We start from the raw sequence: 20,231 nt of genomic DNA on the forward strand, positions 1-20,231 counted from the left end.
ACTCTTCCCTGTTCAATTTATATGGTCTTATTTGCTGTGTTTAAGAGGTTACTGTATTTGCTGCAGTAGAATTCACACAATATTGTGTGATGGAGTAAGAAATAAAATTGTATGTTAGGTAAAATAGCAGCTACCAGAATTAGTTATGCCTTCCAAATGTCCACTGAGAGTCAAGACAATATAGCTGTGCACATGTTTGAATCCCATTTCTGCTACCTACTAGCTAATAGCCCTAGGTAAATAATACATTCTGTGTCCCATTTTTCTTATCTATAAATGAGAATAGTAATAGCACCTACCTCAGAGTTATTATGAGGTTTAAATGAGTATGTTAGAAAATTGCCTGATATTTGTAAATGTTAGCTATTATTATTAGATATTATTATTACTAGTGCTTTCTCAGACAGCATATACTCCTGTTATAAAACTTAGGACATCACCTTGTAAATGTTGATTTTCATGCTTTTATTGTATTAGCATAATGATAAAGTCCCTTCTTTATTGTCTTATATATCTACTACAATGTGCTGTGCAGAGTATGGGTATAGTAAATATAGTTGAATGAAAATAAAAGTAAGGGGCACCTGGGTGGCTCAGATGGTTAAGCGTCTGCCTTCAGCTCAGGTCATGATCCCAGGGTCCTGGGATCAAGTCCCGCATCAGGCTCCTTGCTCAGTGGGGAGCCTGCTTCTCCCTCTCCCTCTACCTGCCCCTCCCCTGCTTGTGCTCTTTCTCTCTCTCTGTCTGACAAATAAAGTCTTAAAAAAAAAGAAAATAAAAGTAAGATTTAATATATAAAATACATATCACATTCTGTTTTTGAACAAAATCAACTTTAGTTGTAATTTATTGCTCTTTGAATTTTTAAAAAGTTTTTAATGTTTCAGAAAATGCTTTTCAATAGATAAACTGAATGGCTATTATAAAAGTATGTCACTTAGTATTTCACTTCTTGTTTTCTTTCTTTTTGGTGTGGTGGTGATGGAAATAGTACCTCAGTGTGTCTGGAGAATAAATGTGGATATTCCTGAGGAAGCTAATCAGAATCTTTCATTCAGTGCTACTGAGCGATGGTGGGAGCAGACGGATTTGACCAAACTAATCATATCCAACAATAAACTTAAGTCACTTACAGATGACCTACGACTCCTGCCTGCACTCACTGTTCTTGATGTAAGTTGACTGGTATCAATATGGGTTGTTAAGGAGACTCTGAAGGTAAATTTAGGCTTTGATAAGCAGAAAACACATGTTTAATTGGTAGAACATAAGGAAGAATAAATTATTGATAGGCATAGCATGATGGTTAAGAGTGCACTTACAGAACATAAGGCTTCCAATTGTGACTGCGTCACTTGATAGCTGTGTGACCTCAGGAAAGTTACTTCATTGTACCTCAGTTTCCACATCTATAAACCAGGACTGACACTACTACCTATTTTTAAAAATTGTTCTTAGAATTTAATGCATTATTGCATGTAAACAGAATCCATATTTAACAAGTGGTTGCTGTTGCTCATCTTTTTCCTTTTATTGCTGTTATTTTTCTCTTCATCAACCTAGACATTAAAGCAGTACTTGGAATTACTTTTTTTTTTAAACTTCAGTACTGACTTAAATTATTGAACTTCTTGTGTGTTTATTCAAGGACTATTTTTTAGTCTCGTTGCCACGTCATATTGTAAAGCATGAGTAGTTTATTTCGCAATCTGTGGAGTTTTGATGTACTTTACTTAGGAACATCAGAAATCTTCCAATTCATGTCTGAAAGTGTTGAATCTGGTCAAATTTCTAGAGAAGTTTTTATTTTCCTCATTTGCAAAATGAATGGATTGAATCTAAGGTTCCATATATCTTGAAAATAATATGAGAACATAGTAGAGGTCCTCCTCCTCTTTCTTGTTTTCATTTTTTGTATATGTTGACATAAATTATACCATCAAGTGCTATTAGTTTCTAACCCTCTCATCTCTCATTTGAGATTGAAATTTCACTGAATGAGGTAAGGTTATTTTTTTTAATTGTAATATTTAAAATTGATGACTTACCACTTCATGACTTTTGAACAGGAGCTTAGTCAACTTCAAACTCCTTTTCTGCTTCTATACATAGAACAAATTAACAATACTCCAAGTATACTATTAAATTAGAATAGCAGAATTATTGTTGAAGAATTCTGTACAATGGCAAACTCATATGGTTAATTAAAAGACTAAGATATTGACTGTTTTTTAATAACTTTTAGGTACATGATAATCAGCTGACATCCCTTCCTTCTGCCATAAGAGAGTTAGAAAATCTTCAGAAACTTAATGTCAGGTAAAATTTAAGCTTATTTAATTTCAATATTGCTAATATAAGGGTGTAAATCTAATATTCTTTAAAAATTTTTTTTAATACTAGAAAATATTTTTGTATTAACTCAAAGTGGTAAAAGCAGAGTAAGAATTTTTATTTATTTATTTATTTTTATAGATTTTATTTATTTGAGGGAGAGAGTGAGAGAGACAGAGAGCGGGGTGGGTAGAGGGAGAAGTAGACTCCCCACTGAGCAGGGGGCCCAATGCGGCACTCGATCCCAGGACCCTGGGATCATGACCTGAGCCAAAGGCAGGTGCTTAACCGACTGAGCCACCCAGGCACCCCAGAGTAAGAATTTTAAATTTTCTCAGATGATTTTTGTTGAATTTTTTATTATTTTTGCAGAATTGCCTGCATGTTTTTCTGATTTTATAAATGTAAGGCCAGTTGATTTTTTTAAGTACTTTTTGTTTTATTTACTTATATATTTATTTTAATTTTTAAAAAGATTTTATTTATTTGAGAGAGAGAGCACAAGTGGGCAGGGGGGCAGAGAGGGAGGGACAAGCAGACTCCCTGTTGAGCAGGGAGCCCAAGGACCTGGGGCTCAATACCAGGACCCTGGGATAATGACCTGAGCTAAAGGCAGATGCTTAACTAACTGAACCACTCATGTGTCCTCTTTTTGTTTTATTTTTATGTAACAATTTTTACTGGTTATTTTAGTAACCTTTTTGTTGATATCTCAGGTTTTAAGTTACTTTGATATTCTAAAAAATATCTAGGTCAAGCAATAGGAAAAAATTTGAAATAATTCTTTCATTAATGATGAAAAATGTCATGGTTTTAGTATTAGTAGCTTTTAAACTTTTCTGAGGACTCCTGGAGTTCTACAGATATGCTTCTGGTACATGTTGGTAAGTATGTAGGAAGCCAGGTGGCTAAGGCTCTGGCTAACTTTGTTTGCCCTTTAATACACATCTAGACTTCCAAGAAATAATAAGTACCTTATGTGTATTATATATACACAGATTAGGGGAAAGGGATTTGGGAAGATGTCATTTAGGAGATAAAATAAAAAGGTTTACTAAGTGTTCAAAACATAGTTTGAAAAACTGTGGTTCATAAAATTGGTATGGTTACAGATCTATCTAACATAGCATAATCAAGTCTCAGTATTCTGTGGGTAAATTAATTGAGGGAAAACGTTTCCTTAAGTTACAGTCCTCATCTGTTGAAAATATTACCACAAATCAACAAAAATATCTATACATAAAAGGTGCTAGTTGTTGAAAGCTACATCAGAACCTCTTCCCCATACAAGTCCAAGGCAGGATGTGGCCTGCAAAGGCAAGAATGGGGAGGGTTGAGAGAATATGTGAGGGAGTATGGATTGGGTATGGCTTTGGCTTTAGCTTTAGCTTCCAACACTTCAGAGTATAAGCGTTAGGATGGAGGAAATAGATGGGGAGAGGAATGGAGGAAATATGTAGCTAGAATTACATCTCTGCCCAACTACATCCCTGTGAAATCTACAAAGATTTCAATTAAGTGACCAACAATAATAACCAATTTTTGACAATTTTTTAGTGGTTTTTATTTATTTTAGAAGACATCTTTTGGTATTTTTGTTCCAACTAGTTTTATTTTTATATAATTTAAGGTTATTTTTACCCCATTATATTTCTCATTTCACCCTGTTACTTGTTAAGTAATTGTAGATGGCATGAAAATAGAATGGAATTCCTAAGTGAATAGTTGAGGTAAATCTGGGAATAAATTAAATCAGGTCATCTCTTAATTATAAGGGAATGTATCATCTTCAGTGACTTGGGACTTCTAAAAATAAACCAAGTACCTCTACAGAAGGACTGAGCTGAGTAAATCTAAGTACAAAGAAGAGTGGAGTTGCACATTACATTCAGCTGGACATACCAGGCCCTTAAACAGAAATAGCTATTTTTGTCTTGAGTGCTAGCTTAGAAACACATTCCCCATAGAAGCTGTGACTCCATTGTAGTGTATATGTGCCCATATCTCTGTCAGAATTCTAAAATTCAGATACAGGGGCGCCTGGGTAGCTTAGTCGGTTAAGTGTCTGACTTTGGCTCAGGTGATGATCTTGGGGTCCTGGGATCGAGCCCTGCTTCGGGCTCCCTGCTCAGTGGTGAGCCTGCTTCTCCTTCTCCCTCCGCCTCTCCCCCAACTTGTGCTCACATGAGCACTACTCTCTCTTTCTCTCTCTCTCTCTCAAATAAATAAAATCTTTAAAATAAAATAAAAAAATTCAGATACAGTATGAAAAATTAAGAGTCCAGTGTATCCTCTCACATTGCGTATAAAATCAAGAGTAGGTTATAAGGAAGCAATCAAAAGTTCACAAATTATTTGGTTAAAAACCTTTATTTCTTGGGGCACCTGGGTGGCTCAGTCGTTAAGCGTCTGCCTTTGGCTCAGGTCATGATCCCAGGGTCCTGGGATCGAGCCCCGCATCAGGCTTCCTGCTTACCAGGAAGCCTGCTTCTCGCTCTCCCACTCCCCCTGCTTGTGCTCCCTCTCTTGCTGTGTCTCTCTCTGTTAAATAAATAAAAATCTTTAAAAAAAAATAAAAATAAAAACCTTTATTTCTTTGTTTTCTTTGAAACTCTCAATTTGATTACTTTAGATGACTATAATCTTAATGAGTTATATACTTTTCGGATGTGAAGTTTGATAAGTTTTTAGAATTAGTAACCATATTTCATTTTTAAAAATGAGCCCATGTAGTTGGTTAGCAAAAATACCTTTACAAATATTTATTATGTTGTTACTGAATTACTCAGCATTTATTTTATCAATCAATAGCCATAACAAACTGCAAATACTTCCTGAAGAAATTACAAATTTAAGAAACCTGAAAGGTCTATATCTCCAGCATAATGAACTAACTTGCATTCCAGAGGGATTTGAACAACTTTTCAATTTAGAAGATTTGGTAAGTTGTGATTTTCCAATTTTTATATAATTTGGGGCTGATGTGATTTTTCATCAGGCTGAGAAATTGGATGTATGATTGAAATCATGAAAAACATGGACAGATGATTATAGGACTAGATTATCAGAAACTGCATTTCAATTAGATTGCTAAATTAGTAATTGTAAATTTATTTTTCCTATTTTTTCTTATAAAATCACCTTAGGTTTTAATTTAAGAGTAGAGTGTGGAAGGGGGTGATAAGGATGACTCTTATTCAGAGGATTTTATGGCTTTGCAAAATAGGGGAAAGGTGTCTTTAGCATATATGAATTTCCATTTGTATACCCATTCCTTCTTTATTGTCCCTATAACCCTCCTCCTGTCCTTTGAGTGTTCAGACGGTCCCTTTAAGGCCTGCCTTTTCTTCCCTATTTTTCAAAATGTCCACCTTACCTCGCAAAATTTTCATTCCATCTATGTCACATCCTAAATAGAGATAACCATCAAGCAATACAGATATTATTTTAAGAATAATGAAAATAATAGGCACTTTGCTTTGTGCTTTACATATAGCAAGGTACATAGTTTTATCCCCTAATACAGATATGGAACTACGGTTTATTAAAAAAAAAAAAAAGTACCTTATCTGAAGCCATGTAATGAATAAGTAATGAATCAGGATTTTAACATGTCAGTTTGACTCCAAAGTGTATCCCTTTTTTTCTCCCATTATACCCCTGAAGGAGTAAGATTCCACTAAAATATTCAATCTGAAAGACTAGCTAGGTTAGATTACTTGTTCTAATATATAATCTTTACTCCACATAGTTATTTCCTCTTACATTCTTGCTGTTTTCCCTATTACATGTTTTCAAAAACTTATGTCAATTTAGTCTTAAAGTTTATTTCTCATTAAAGGGGAAGTTAATTCTTTTACCTCTACTTTTTTCCTGTAAATACATCTTCCTTGATATTCCCCTCATCTGCTCTAGTGTTTGAAATCAACATTTATAACCGTCTGCAGCCATTCTTCAGTATCTGTCTTTCAATTTGATCAGATTGGAAATAAGATTTGGAAAGTTAAAGGCATAGGTAGATAAAATGAATGGCTAAGGAAGGGGCCATCAGATTTTCTTATAAAGTCTAATGGTAAAAGATAGCAATTGGTAAATAAAAAAAGAAGAGTATTTAGATTAGAAAGGAAACCTAATAAACTGTAGCAGTTCCCAGTTGTTTCCTTTTTATGGGTTCCCGGATAGTCATTTGCATAATGAAAGGATATTTCAGCTGAGAATTGTATTATTAAGGACTCAGTATCTAATCATAAATGTGAGCAACAGTATATCACAACATTAGAAATATAAGCGTGTTTAATAATTTAAGCTAGTAATATTTCTTAAAGTTATATAAAAGCTGCTTAGCAATGGTACTAAATGAATATTTATTGAAGAAATGACAGCATAAATACTGATTAATTTATGTATAATGTACTTATATTTTATATCTAATTATTAACTGCAATAATTAAATGTTTAATTTTAGTAATTTTGTTGATTTGGGTTTTTTAAACTATCTTAAGAATTTGTGAATTAGTATCTTTTCTGTATCAAAAACTTTTTTTAAGTTTTTTATTTTGAAATAAATTTAGATTTACAAAATGTAAAGAGAGTACAGAGAGTTGCCATATACTCTTCACCTAGCTTTCCTTAATTTGATATTTTACATACCCATGGGACATTTGAAAAACTAAGAAATTAACATTGGTACAGTATTACTAACTGCACTACAGATTTTATTAAGATTTTCCCAGTTTTTTCACTAATGTCCTTTTTTTTTTTGTTCTAGGATCCAATCCAGAATACTACATTGCATTTAGTGTCAGTAACTTTTGATATTACAAAGTATTTATTTCATAGTAATCTGTTCATTCTTAGTGTTTAGAGTATTGGAGTTGTAGATTGTTGTTTCCTGTTGTTGATTGTGATACATTATTTTGTGTTATTTATAATTATATCTGTGTTTTATAAAAAAAATAGCTGGTCTAGTGTTTTTACCTTTTACTATCTTCTTAATTGATTTAGAGTTACAGAATGTAATTGTTTAATGTTAGACTAAATCCGTCTTCAGAGAACAAGTTCCCTTAAGTAACTTTTTTTTATTCATTGTTGCAACTGGCCCTACCTAACAGTTTGCTGATAGCTAGTGGAGTACTTATACCTAATTCAGATGTCATAAGAGTTATCTGATTGTCTTTTAAATGGAGTTTCAAAAAACAGTTCTTTCTGAACTCTTTATGTTTTAAAGAAAAAACAGAAACAATGACTTATAAAAACAGATATAGACATTAATTAGGCAAGCTTGAATGAAGGAAAAGCAGAGAGTAGAGTAAACTTCTGGACTTAGTCACAGCAGACTTGCTGAGGTCTGCAGAAGAACCGAGAGGGAATATTTTTTCCTTAAAAATTAAAATGTCCATTTTCTCAGCTTTATTTTTTGTCTCTCAAGATTTTTTTTCTCTTGCAAAGACATTTTTCTTTTCATATTACAGTTTACCTATACAGTTTGCCTAATTATCTTAGGTACTCACTAAATATTAGATGGACAAATGGATTTTTTAATTAAAAACATGATGCATGATATAGCATGACTTAGTAATAACAGAAACCTTCATGTAAAGTATTTCTGAAGTCAGAATTCATTCTGATTCCTTTCTGCTCCATTACTCGGCACATAGTGGTCTAATAGAACACTGAGGTAATGAATGACAAACAACTTGTGAAATTGTCAGTGAATGAGGGTTACAAAACATATCACCTTTGAAATAGTCTTTCTTTATGTTGCATTCTCCTCAAAATCCTGGAAACCCTTTGAGGGATCAATTACTTATTTATTTATTTATCGATTGATTAATTGATTGATTCATTCATTCATTCTCTTTCTAAAGGATATTTCCAACAATCGTCTTACAACTGTTCCTGCTAGTTTTTCTTCTCTCTCCAGTCTGGTACGACTCAATCTTTCCAGTAATCAGCTGAAGAGTTTGCCAGCAGGAATAAGTGGAATGAAAAGTAAATTTTCTCTATTTTAAAACATATATAAATGTGAAGTTGGTGCAACTTATATTTAGAAAAATAAATTTTAATATTGTTAGTTACAGGGAAGTAAAATAATAGATTTTATGCAGGTCAAGCAAATAATAGCAAGTAGTCAGATTTTCTCCAGACCATTATTGTCTAGCTTCACTTCCTAAACAGTTCCCACCAAAAGCATATTTTGGCATATTAAAAAGAGGAAAATAAAATATGATTATGAGTTATGGTAAAATTATATACCTGAGATATTGATTAGGGTTTTGAGCTATGTTATCTCTTCATTTATTCAACATTCATGAAGAGGTTATTCCCCTTTAATAGGTGATTCTACTTGTGGTTATGTTACAGCTGTAGCCTCCTCGTGGTCCGTAAGTAATGATGCCAGGAGATAGTCTAGTTTTGCCCAAATGGTCAATCGTTTTTAAAGATTTTATTTATTTATTTATTTATTTATTTGAGAGAGAGAATGAGATAGAGAGCATGAGAGGAGGGAGGTTCAGAGAGAGAAGCAGACTCCCTGCAGAGCAGGGAGCCCGATGCGCGGGACTCGATCCAGGGACTCCAGGATCATGACCTGAGCCAAAGGCAGTCGCTTAACCAACTGAGCCACCCAGGCACCCTGGTCAATCATTTAAAAAAAAAAAAAAAAAAAAAAAGGTTAAAATAGTGATTCTGTTGGAGTTTACCATATCACCATCATATTTAACATATTCTAGAACTAGTATTAAGGGATAAAGAAATTAAAGGCACATTTCAGTAACTTTTAAATAATTTTACTTAATTATCTTAGAATTCTTGATTTAGAGGGCAAAATCATTATAGTGAATTTTTTTGTTTAAAAGCAAACTATTATTATTTCTTGGTTGATGAACATACTGTGTGTCAGCTGTACACTATTTACCTTATCTAGTCTTTTCTGCTAATCAGATATAAGCCCTCTTCATTTTTTTAAACCTCCATCTTGTGGAGGTTATAGGAGTGATTTTGTAAAGTTGATTACAAATCATTTTGAGATAAATTTGTAAAATTGTGCTGTTTTACTTATATTAGTAGTCATTTGTCATTTGTAATAGGATACATAAGTTAAATCTTCCATAAATCCAGTTAATATTTTAGGGGAACCTTTACCTGGGACACCGGTAATTAAGACTTTGCTTGGGGCTCCTGGGTGGCTCAGTCGTTAAGCGTCTGCCTTCGGCTCAGGTCATGATCCCAGGGTCCTGGGATCAAGCCCCGCATCGGGCTCCCTGCTCGGCGGGAAGCCTGCGTCTCCCTCTCCCACTCCCGCTGCTTGTGTTCCCTCTCTCACTGTGTCTCTCTCTCTCTGTCAAATAAATAAAATCTTTAAAAAAAAAAAAAAAGACTTTGCTTATCTTTGCCATTTTTCAATAAAGGTATTAAAAAGTAGAGCTAAACATAAAATACATTATCTTAATATATAAGAAGCTTGGATTTTTTTTCATCAGTTGGGTGAACATATCTTGAGAGATGGGAAATGAGGGAAATCAGTAGAAAAATACTTTGAATTTATAGCAGTTTTTCCAGTATACTATATAATTAATGATCAGATGCTTTCTTCCTTTAGCCATGACAGTGATACTTTTAAACTATCACCAGTAGGACATTTAGTTGTTATTTCACTATTAATGACTGGACGCCAAGAACAACATCTAACATTTGTATGGTTCTTTATAACTCAAATGCTTTTACATATATTGTTTTGCCATCACAAAGTTGTGATGTTAGGAGGATGTAAGTTAGGGGGATGAATATTTTTTACATTTTAAAGATTCATAAACCTCGCTTAGAAATTATGTTATATATTGTAGAGCCAAGGCATGAATCACAACAGTTCTTTTTTTTTTTTTCTTTCTTTCTTTCTTTCTTTCTTTCTTTGAGAGAGAGAGAATGAGAGACAGAGAGCACAAGAGGGAAGAGGGTCAGAGGGAGAAGCAGATTCCCTGCTGAGCAGGGAGCCCGATGTGGGACTTGATCCCCAGACTCGAGGATCATGACCTGAGCCGAAGGCAGTCGCTTAACCAACTGAGCCACCCAGGCGCCCCTGAATCACAACAGTTCTATAAGGCTTGAATCCTCTTACTCCATCCCCATTGCTCTTTCCACTATGCACTGCTTATATTCTCAGTGCTCTTAAATGCAAACAGTTGTGAAAACTATAGTGTCTAACTTTTAAAACAAACTTTTCTTTATAGAATTTACTGGATTTGAGGTGAATTACATTGTGACATTTTTAATTTTATTATTATTTTTAAAGATTTTATTTATTTATTTATTTGAGAGAGAGCACAAACAGGGGAAAAGGCAGAGGCAGAGGGAGAAACAGACTCCCTGCTGATCCGGGAGCCTGATGCGGGGCTCGATCCCAGGACCCTGGGATCATGACCCAAGCTGAAAGCAGACACTTAACAGACTGAGCCACCCAGGCTCCCAATTGTGACATTTTTAAAAATGCTCTAGTCAAATAATACATAAATTATTATAGTATTTGTTGAAAGTAGTATTATTACATTTGTTTTGAAAGCAGTTAGCATCTTTAAATACTAAAAGAAGCAGTCTAAGGCAATATCAACTCAGTCTTGCATTATGTTAAAATTGATAGGCTCAAAGTACAGCAAAAAAGTTGTAAAGTGTATATCACCTATTCGAACTAGAGGGTTGAGAGTGAATTGTGGAAAATATGTGGTGGCCATCGTAAGTAGAAGAATCTGTGATATGTATTAGGGAGAAAGCTGCTTATTGAATTCTTAAGGGAAAGAAGACCTTTACTTTTTTCCATTTTTGTTTTCTTATATGCCTTTTTAAGAAAGATAGATCCAGGAGGTAAGAGAGATGCTGCAAGTAAGAACATCTTTCTTGAGCTATAGTATGCATTCTTGTCCATAGTGTTAGCTAAGATGTTAGAGAAAGCATGTAATTTAAACAAAATTAAGAAAAGAAAAGAAAGAGGATGGAGGGAGAAAGAGACAGTATGGATAGATGGAAAAATAGGAGGACAAACATAGAAATCCAAGGCTTTTTGACAGAAAGTCAACTTGCCAAATTTAAATACATGTGTCTAAGCTACTACTAGCCAGTTATTTGACATCCATTCATACAGCTAGTGTTGCATGCATGTATGTCTTTAACTACCTTAAACTTTTTCTTTTGAAAGATGTATAATTACTGGGGCACCTGGGTGGCTCAGTTGGTTGAGCGGCTGACTCTTGATTTTGGCTTAGGTCGTGATGTCAGGGTTGTGAGATCAAGCCTTGTGTCAGGCTCCGTGCTCACTGCGGAATCTGCTTGAGATTCTCTTTCTCCCTCTCTCTCTGCCCCTCCCCCTGCTCTCTCTCTCTAAATAAATAAAATCTTAAAAAAAATAAAGATGTATAATTACTGAGGGAAATAATATCTCATAGTCTGTAGTTTGTATATTTTAGAATACCTTAACAGAGTATTGGAGTATTTTGTTTTTTATCATTACAAAGATGACTTGGACCATTATTAAACATCATTTTTAATGTCATATCTCTTTAATTATAATTAAGTATAAAAGCAATCTCAGTTTATGTTTATGTCATTCAGTGGTATTCTAGTATTTATTATTATAGCAGTATACAGTGGCGTGGGTTTGTAATTCATGGTGATGTACACTTTTTTGAATGTGCATACAATTATAGACCAATATTTTTCTCTTTATTAAAGTATTTTTGTTTTTCACTTACTATGTATTATAGGATTAAAGCATTTGGATTGTAATTCAAATCTCTTAGAAGCTGTACCCCCTGAATTGGCTAACATGGAGTCACTAGAATCGCTTTATTTGCGGAGGAATAAATTACGTTTTCTACCAGAATTTCCTTCTTGTAGATTATTAAAGGTAATATTTAGATGATTATTAAACTATATATTTTCCAAAAGTTAATTATGAAAATGAAATTTTTAATCTTGTTTTACGTTGGGAATATGTATTAGTTATAAGTGCTATGTTTTTCCTATATTTTTCAGAATTTTAGTCTGACTATGTTAATGGTATTGTTAGCAGTAGATTTTTTTTTTTTAAGAAGCCTGTAAATTTTTTAAAAGATTTTTATTTACTTATTTGAGAGAGAATGAACAGTGGGGAGGGGCAGAGGAATAGAGAGAGAAACACTCCCTGCTGAGCAGGGAGCCTGATGCCGGGCTCAATCCCAGGACCCTGGGATCATAACCTGAATTGAAGGCAGACGCTTAACTGACTGAGCCACCCAGGCGCCCAGCAGTAGATTTTTTTTTTTTTAAAGAAATAATTAACTTAAATATAGGAATTTGTACATTTCATCTGAGTAGTATATAACTGGAGAGGTAGATAATGAGGCTAACATAGTAAGGTGGAGTCATACTGTAGGACACCTGGAGTACTAGGAAGGAATATATATCTAATTCTGTAAGTTGCCACCTCTCATGTTAACCTAATCATAATTGGGTCTGTTTAAAATTAATTACTTTCTTTTGGTTTTAAGTATATAGCATTAACATTGTCTTTTAAATTTGTCGTGCTTTGTTTTCCTTCATGTATACTTTTATGTGTTAGAGTTAAAAGGGCTTCTCTTAAACAGAATGGTGGCAGTGATAAAAGGAACTGAAAAAGTTATTTAAAGATTAGTTATACATCTGATAATTATAGATTCTGTTAATGGGAAATCACTATATTTAATAATCACTAATGAGGGATGTTCGGGTGGCTCAGTTGGGTAAGTGTCTGACTGTTGGTTCCTGCTCAGGTCATGATCTCAGGGTTGTGAGATGGAGCCCTGTGTAGGGCTCCCCACAGAGCATGGAGTCTCCTGAAGATTCTTTTTCTCTTTCCCCCTGCCTCTGACCTGCTCACTCGCGCGCTCTCTCTCTCTCAAATAAATAAAGAAGTAACAACAAACTGATTATAACTTTTTATGCTCATTCCAACTTATTTTTAAACTTTAAATTTTTTATCATCATCGTTCTTGGATTTGTATTTTTATTAATTCTATAAATGTAACTACTAAATCATTTCTGTGCTTTGGTTTGTAAACTTTGAACTTTCTGCCAGATTATATCTTTAATTATTTTTAAATTATCAGAAAATCCCTGGAAGTGTTCTGTTTTTACCATTTTTAGCTTAATTGTAATTGAAAACTTAAGCACCTTAGTAATTAGAAGCTTATGTTTTTTTCCATGTATTTTTCAGTGATTTGAAATTAAGATTTCAATTTTATTTTTATCATCTAATATAAAATTGAATACAGAAATACATATGATTCATCTTTGGTTTTGTAGGAATTACATGTAGGTGAAAACCAGATTGAAATATTAGGGCCAGAACATCTTAAGCATCTGAATTCTGTCCTTGTGCTAGACCTGCGGGATAATAAGTTAAAATCTGTTCCAGATGAAATTACACTACTACAGTCTTTGGAAAGGCTTGACCTAAGCAACAATGATATTAGTAGGTAAGTTTAAAGATCAAAGAACTAAGAAATCATACCTGCATTTGTTTATAATTCATAAGTTAATAAGTAAATAAGATTTGTAAAAAAATACGTAGAGATCTTTTTTCTCAACTGAATTCACTAAACATTTATTGAACAAGTATCATATGCAGACTTACAAAGAATGGTTAGATTTGGTCCTTGGCAGCAAGCTTAAAATACTAATAGAATCAGATATATTTATAAGTTACTCTCATCCACTTAGAACATAAACTAAGAAGTCAGAGTTTTTATCTGTTTTGTTCACTGCTTTAACTCCTAGATCAGTGTCTGGGTATTTAGAAGGTACCTGATAAATCTTTGTTGAATTTATTAAATGAATGTAAAGCCATGGGAGAGATATAAAATGCTTTGAGGGCTTAAAGGAAATGGAGGTATCAGCAATTTATTGAGAGGAATCAGGGCAGATTTTGTAGAAGAAAAAGCATTTTTATTTATTTTATTTATTTTTTTAAGTTGTTTTTTTTTTTTTTTTTTTGACACAGAGCGAGAGATCACAAGTAGGCAGAGTGGCAGGCAGAAGGAGAGGGAGAGGGAGAGGGAGAAGCAGGCTCCCCGCTGACAACAGAACCTGATATGGGGCTCGATCCCAGGACCCTGGGATCATGACCTGAGCCAAAGGCAGATGCCCAACTGACTGAGCCACCCAGCACCCCAGAAAAAACGTTTTTAGATGATCATTAGGACTGGGACTAGGGCGAGGCAAGTTAAGTGCCTAGAGCACAGAATTTAAGAGCACACTCACCTTCAGGGTCATGCCTCACTTTAGTCCCACCATATGATCTTTAAAGGATGACCTTGAGTTTCAAGTGCACATGTACGGTGGTCAGAATGATTCACTTGGTGGGACAAAACTGCACAAAGAAAACCTTGAAAGTTCAGGAAATTGTAGGGGTATATTGAGAGAACAACAAGGAATCAAGTTGACCTGGTAAATAGGGTACAGTTAGAGAGATTGTAAGAATTTAGGGCTTGAAGGTAAATTGAGGCCATATAGAATAGGTCCTTAAAATGCCTGTGAAGAGTAAGTTTCATTCGTTAAGAGATGGGGAGCTACTGAAAGATTAAGAACAGAAGCAGTTTGATTATAATCTCATTAAATAAATTGGTATTGTAGGTTGATCACAGTAATTTTGGGATAGAGGTGTTTTTGTACTAATAAATAACCTAAATAATATTAGGTTATTAGGAAAGAATTTCATTTGCTTACTTGAAGGAAAAAAATCAAAACATTTACTATCCTTGAGTATGGCTATCTTGAATCTGATTCATTCAAATTTACTTTTTACAATTTTTACTTAGCAAATGTTTTGTAGCTCACATTTTTTTTTAGCAGTCACAATATGACAATTTCAAAACAAATCTGTTTTTTCTTTTACATGTTCAGCATTTCAAAGGGAGATACTTTAGGCCTATGTTACCTGAGCTCTCTTTGACACTATCATATGATATATAGTTTGTCATATGTTGTTATAGTTTTATAGTCAACTATTGGTTGAATTATACTTACTCTTCATGTTTTCCCTGAAATCAGTTTAATCTTTTTTGTAGTCTACCCTGTTCATTGGGAAAACTTCATTTGAAATTTCTGGCACTAGAAGGAAATCCTTTGAGAACTATACGAAGAGAAATTATAAATGTAAGCATATTTAGAACTCAGTTCTGGTTTTTAAATTTGAAATTCAAACATGCATGTTGATCTATGAAACTGCAAGGTATATCTTGGTGAATATGTGTCTTCTCTCCACCTTTTCAGAAAGGAACCCAAGAAGTCTTAAAATATCTGCGAAGCAAGATTAAAGGTGCTTTTCTATTTTTTTCCTATATTTTGAAGGATAGTATGAAAGGCGGTGAAGTGCTAACAGTACATAAATTTACATGTATTTTGGGTGTAAATAATTAGAGGAAATGGTCCCTGGCAGGTGTGGTTCTAATTCTGAATCCATACAGGCCATAAATATGCTGAAGTTATAAAAACATCCTTAAATTCACAATAATAATATTTTTTCCTTAATTTCTTTGATTTGTGTTACAGTGTATCAATTGGAAAATATAACAAAGATTCAGTAAGCATCCTAGTGCTTTAATTTTGAAAAAAAGAGCAAAACTTGACTTTTATGATATCGTATATGAATGCTATTGACTGGGAAGTATATTAATAGTTATTTGAATATCTGCTTCATGCATAGTTTTGCTAAGTTCTGACAAGTATAAAGATAAAACACATTTTTCAGGATATGTTAATTTAGCATGAATATGTACCAAAAGAGAAAATGATACTATACATTTAATTTTGAATGCTTCACTAAAGTGTATTATATCCCAATTTTTATTTTATGTATATCATTGTAGAATACACTAGAGTATTAAAAAAAATTCAGCTATACTAGTGTATTGCTGCATAACAAACACTCTACAACTGAGTGGCTAAATACAGCAACTGTTAATTTAGCTCATGACTCTGTTGGTTATGCACAGCCTAACCTAGCACCATATTGCCAGTCAGTGTATGTTAAATGAATAAGATAATTACATACTTCAGCAGTTTTCATTTTCCACCTTGACCTTCAAATAAATTAACGTAATTTTCTAAGACTCTTAGTTCCTGCCAATCAAGGAGTTTCCTTTCTTTTCCAGGTATGCTTTCTCTTCCAGAAAAATTTAATTATTATGATATGAGTCAGAAGTCATATCAGAATAATAAAAAAAAATTTTAAAGACTTAATTTTTTTAGAGTAGTTTTAGGTTTACAGTGAAATTGAGAGGAAGGTACAGATATTTCCCATATATCCTCTGCCCCCACACATGCATAGCCTCCCCCATTTATCAAAATCATTTACCTGAATGGTACATTTTTTTTACCACGGATGAGCCTGTGTTGACACATCATAATGGTGTAGTATATTCTATGGATCTGGACAACTGATATATATTCCCCATTGTAATATCATACAAAGTATTTTCAGTGCCCTAAAAATCTTCTGTGATCTGCCTATTTATCCTGTTATCCCCTCAATCACTCCATATCTGGCAACCATTAATCTTTTTCTTGTTTCCATAGTTTTGCCTTTTCCAGAATGTCGTGTAATTGGAATCTTTCAGATTGACTTCTTTCACTTTGTAGTACACATTTAAGTGTCCTCCATGCTTTTCATGGTCTGATAGTTCATTTTTTTTAGGACTGAATAACCTATTGTCTAGATGTACTATAGTTTATTTGTTTACCCTACTAAAGCATATGTTGGTTGCTTCCAAGTATTGGCAGTTATGAATAAATCTAATTCTTTTTTGCATGTGGATTTCCTGATGTTTCAGCACCATTTGTGGAAAAGACCATCTTTACTCCATTATATTTATTGCCTTTGTTCCTTTGTCAAAGATGAGTTGACTGTATTTATGGAGGTCTATTTATGGGCTCTCTGTTCTGTTCTATTGATCTGTTTGTTCTTTTGTCAGCTTCACACTGTCTCAGTTACAGTAGCTTTATAGTAAGTCTTCAAGTTGAATAGTGCCAGTCTTCCAACTTTGTTGTTCTCCAATCAATATTGCGTTGGCCATTTTGAGTCTTTTGCTGCTTTATATAAATTTTAGAATCAGTTTGTCACTATCCACAAAATAATTTGCTGGGATTTTGATTGAGATTGCATTGAATCTATAGATCAAGTAGGGAAGAAGGGACATCTTGACTTTATTGAGACCTTTTATCCATGAGTATGGACTGTCTCTCCATTTATTTAGTTATTTGATTTCATTCATCAGAGTTTTATAGTTTTCCTCATAGACTCTTACACATATTTTGTCATATTTATATATAAGTATTTCACTTGGGGGATGCTAATGTAGTTAGTATTGTGTTTTTAATTTCAGATTCTACTTATTATTGATACAAAGGAAAGCAATTTTATATATTAACCTTGTATCCTGCAACCTTACTATAATCTCTTAATAGTTTCAGGTTTTTCTTGTCACATCTTTTAGATTTTCTACCTATGATCATGTCATCTGTGAACAAAGACTATTTTATGTCCTCCTTCCCAATATATATACTTTTAATTTCATTTCCTTACTGTATGGCATTAACAAGTACATTTCAGTATGATGTTCAGAAAGAGTGGTGGTGAGAGGGGGTATCCTTACCTTGTACCTAATCTTAGGGGGAAAGCTTCAAGCTTCTCACTGTTAAGTATGATGTGAGTTTTAGGTTTTTTGTAGAAAAAACTGAGTTTTTATCATAAAGGAGTGTTAGTGTTTATTTATGCATCTATTAATATGACCATATAATTTTTCTTTTTTTAGCCTGTTGATGTGAAACATTACATTGATTGATTTTTGAATGCTGAACTAGACTTAAATACCTGGGTTAAATCCCACTTAGTCACAGTGTATAATTTTTAAAATACTTTTTAATATTCAACTTGCTAGTATTTTGTTGAGGAATTTTGCATGTATGTTCATGAGAGATCCTTTGCCCAATTTTTAATTTTTTTGATCTTTTTATTATTGAGTCATAGTAGTTCGTTATGCATTCTGGATAGAAATATCTTGTTGGATACATGATTTGCAAGTATTTTCTAGTCCTTTGTGGGTTTGTTTTTTCATTTCTTGGTGGTGTCCTTTGAAATACAAAAGGTGTTTTTTTATCTTAATTTTGATGAAGTCAATTTATTTATTTTTTCCTTTTCTTTTTTGCTTACACTTTTGGTTTCATGTCTAAAAATCCTTTGCAAAAACCTGTTTTATGAAAATTGTTTCCTGTATTCTTCTATGAGTTTTATACTTTTGTTCTAACATTTAAGTACTTGATCCATTTTGAGTTGATTTTTATATATGGTATGAGATAAGGATCCAATTTAATTCTTCTGCATGTGGCTATCCAGTTTCCTTGTACCATTTGTTGAAAATACTATTCTTCCCTCATTGAGTGGTGTTGTCATTTTTGTTGAAAATCATTTGACCAGAAATACAGGGTTCATTCTAAACTCTCAATTTTATTCCATTGATCTGTATGTCTATCCTGTGCCAGTACCACAGTCTCTTGATTACCATTGATTTGTAGTAAATTTTGAAGTTGGGAAAGGTAAATCCTTTATTCTTTTTTCTCAGTCTTGTTTTAGCTATTGTGTGTTTCTTGCTATCCCACATGAATTTTAGAATCAGTTTGTTGATTTCTACAAAGAAGTCACCTGGGATTCTGATAGGGAATACATTGAATCTGTAGATCAATTTAGGGAATATTGCCATCTTAAGTTTTTTAACTAAAAAGTCAGTAAATGTACATGGTAAAAAAAATTTCAACCGATATACAAGGATATATAATGAAAAGAAAGTCTATCTCTAGTATAGTCTCCTCCCAAGGGATAATGGGCTCCCTCTTTACATTCTTGATGCTGATTTTTTTTATTATTATTATGTTATGTTACTCACAATACATTACATCATTAGTTTTTGATGTGGTGTTCCATGATTCATTGTTTGCGTATAACACCCAGTGCTCCATGCAGAACGTGCCCTCTTTAATACCCATCACCAGGCTAATCCATTCCCCCACCCCCCTCCCCTCTAGAACCCTCAGTTGTTTCTCAGAGTCCATAGTCTCTCATGGTCATCTCCCCCTCCAATTTTCCCCCGTTCATTCTTCCCCTCCTGCTATCTTCTTCTTCTTCTTCTTCTTTTTTTTTTTTAATATATAATATGATTATTAAAGGTAGCTCTTTGGAAAGTGTTGAGAATACTCATCTCAGTATGTTGTCATGCTAGTATACACGTGTATTTAAAAAATAATGCTGGGTTTTGTTGCTGGTTTAATGTTTCCTATCTGCTGATGTAATTTGGCAATATATATTACATATTCTTTAAAATGACATAACCAAAATGCTAGGGTACTTCTAAATACCAAAGCATTTACTTAATACTAATAAATATTTTGATGTCTTTTATTTCTATTTGATACTGTCTTTTATTCTGTGCTTCTTCTATGAACAAAATATCCATATGATATTTGCATAAGAAATACTAGCTTAATGATATTGATTAGTGAATAATTGATGAGCTCCATGCAAGAGAAATATACTTCATAGTATTCAACAAATGTTCATTAAATGCCTGCTGGGCTGAAGCAAGATCAGAGATACTACTAATTGTTTTATGTTCTTTTGGTATGCCTTATGCTCTTAACGTATGATGAATGCTAGGACTATTCCATTTTTTTCACATTGTTGAAAATTAATAGTCTTATTTTACTTCTGTCTGGATGGCTTGAAGTCTCTTTTGCCAATAAGTCACAAAGCCATTTCTTTTTGATGTGTATGATTTATGTTTGTTTTGTTCTTTATACCATATGATGACAGTGTTAAAACAGTCTTTGGAAACTAGTGA

The 20,231-nt window shown here is 33.4% G+C and overlaps 1 protein-coding gene across 1 annotated transcript in view; it reads left to right on the forward strand.

The window, feature by feature from the left end:
• LRRC40 (leucine rich repeat containing 40) overlaps window positions 1-20,231 on the forward strand; it is a 52,863-nt gene that overhangs the window by 12,293 nt on the left and 20,339 nt on the right. Inside the window, exons 2-9 of the mRNA XM_035018282.1 lie at window positions 992-1,173; window positions 2,246-2,319; window positions 5,146-5,275; window positions 8,202-8,325; window positions 12,087-12,229; window positions 13,645-13,817; window positions 15,408-15,495; window positions 15,613-15,658. Of these exons, the coding sequence (XP_034874173.1) occupies window positions 992-1,173; window positions 2,246-2,319; window positions 5,146-5,275; window positions 8,202-8,325; window positions 12,087-12,229; window positions 13,645-13,817; window positions 15,408-15,495; window positions 15,613-15,658 (960 nt within the window). The remainder of the gene's footprint in view (window positions 1-991; window positions 1,174-2,245; window positions 2,320-5,145; window positions 5,276-8,201; window positions 8,326-12,086; window positions 12,230-13,644; window positions 13,818-15,407; window positions 15,496-15,612; window positions 15,659-20,231) is intronic.

This window comes from Mirounga leonina, unplaced genomic scaffold (assembly GCF_011800145.1).
Source record: "Mirounga leonina isolate KUSES-001 unplaced genomic scaffold, KU_Mleo_1.0 Mir_173, whole genome shotgun sequence".
Taxonomy (NCBI): Eukaryota; Metazoa; Chordata; class Mammalia; order Carnivora; family Phocidae; genus Mirounga; species Mirounga leonina.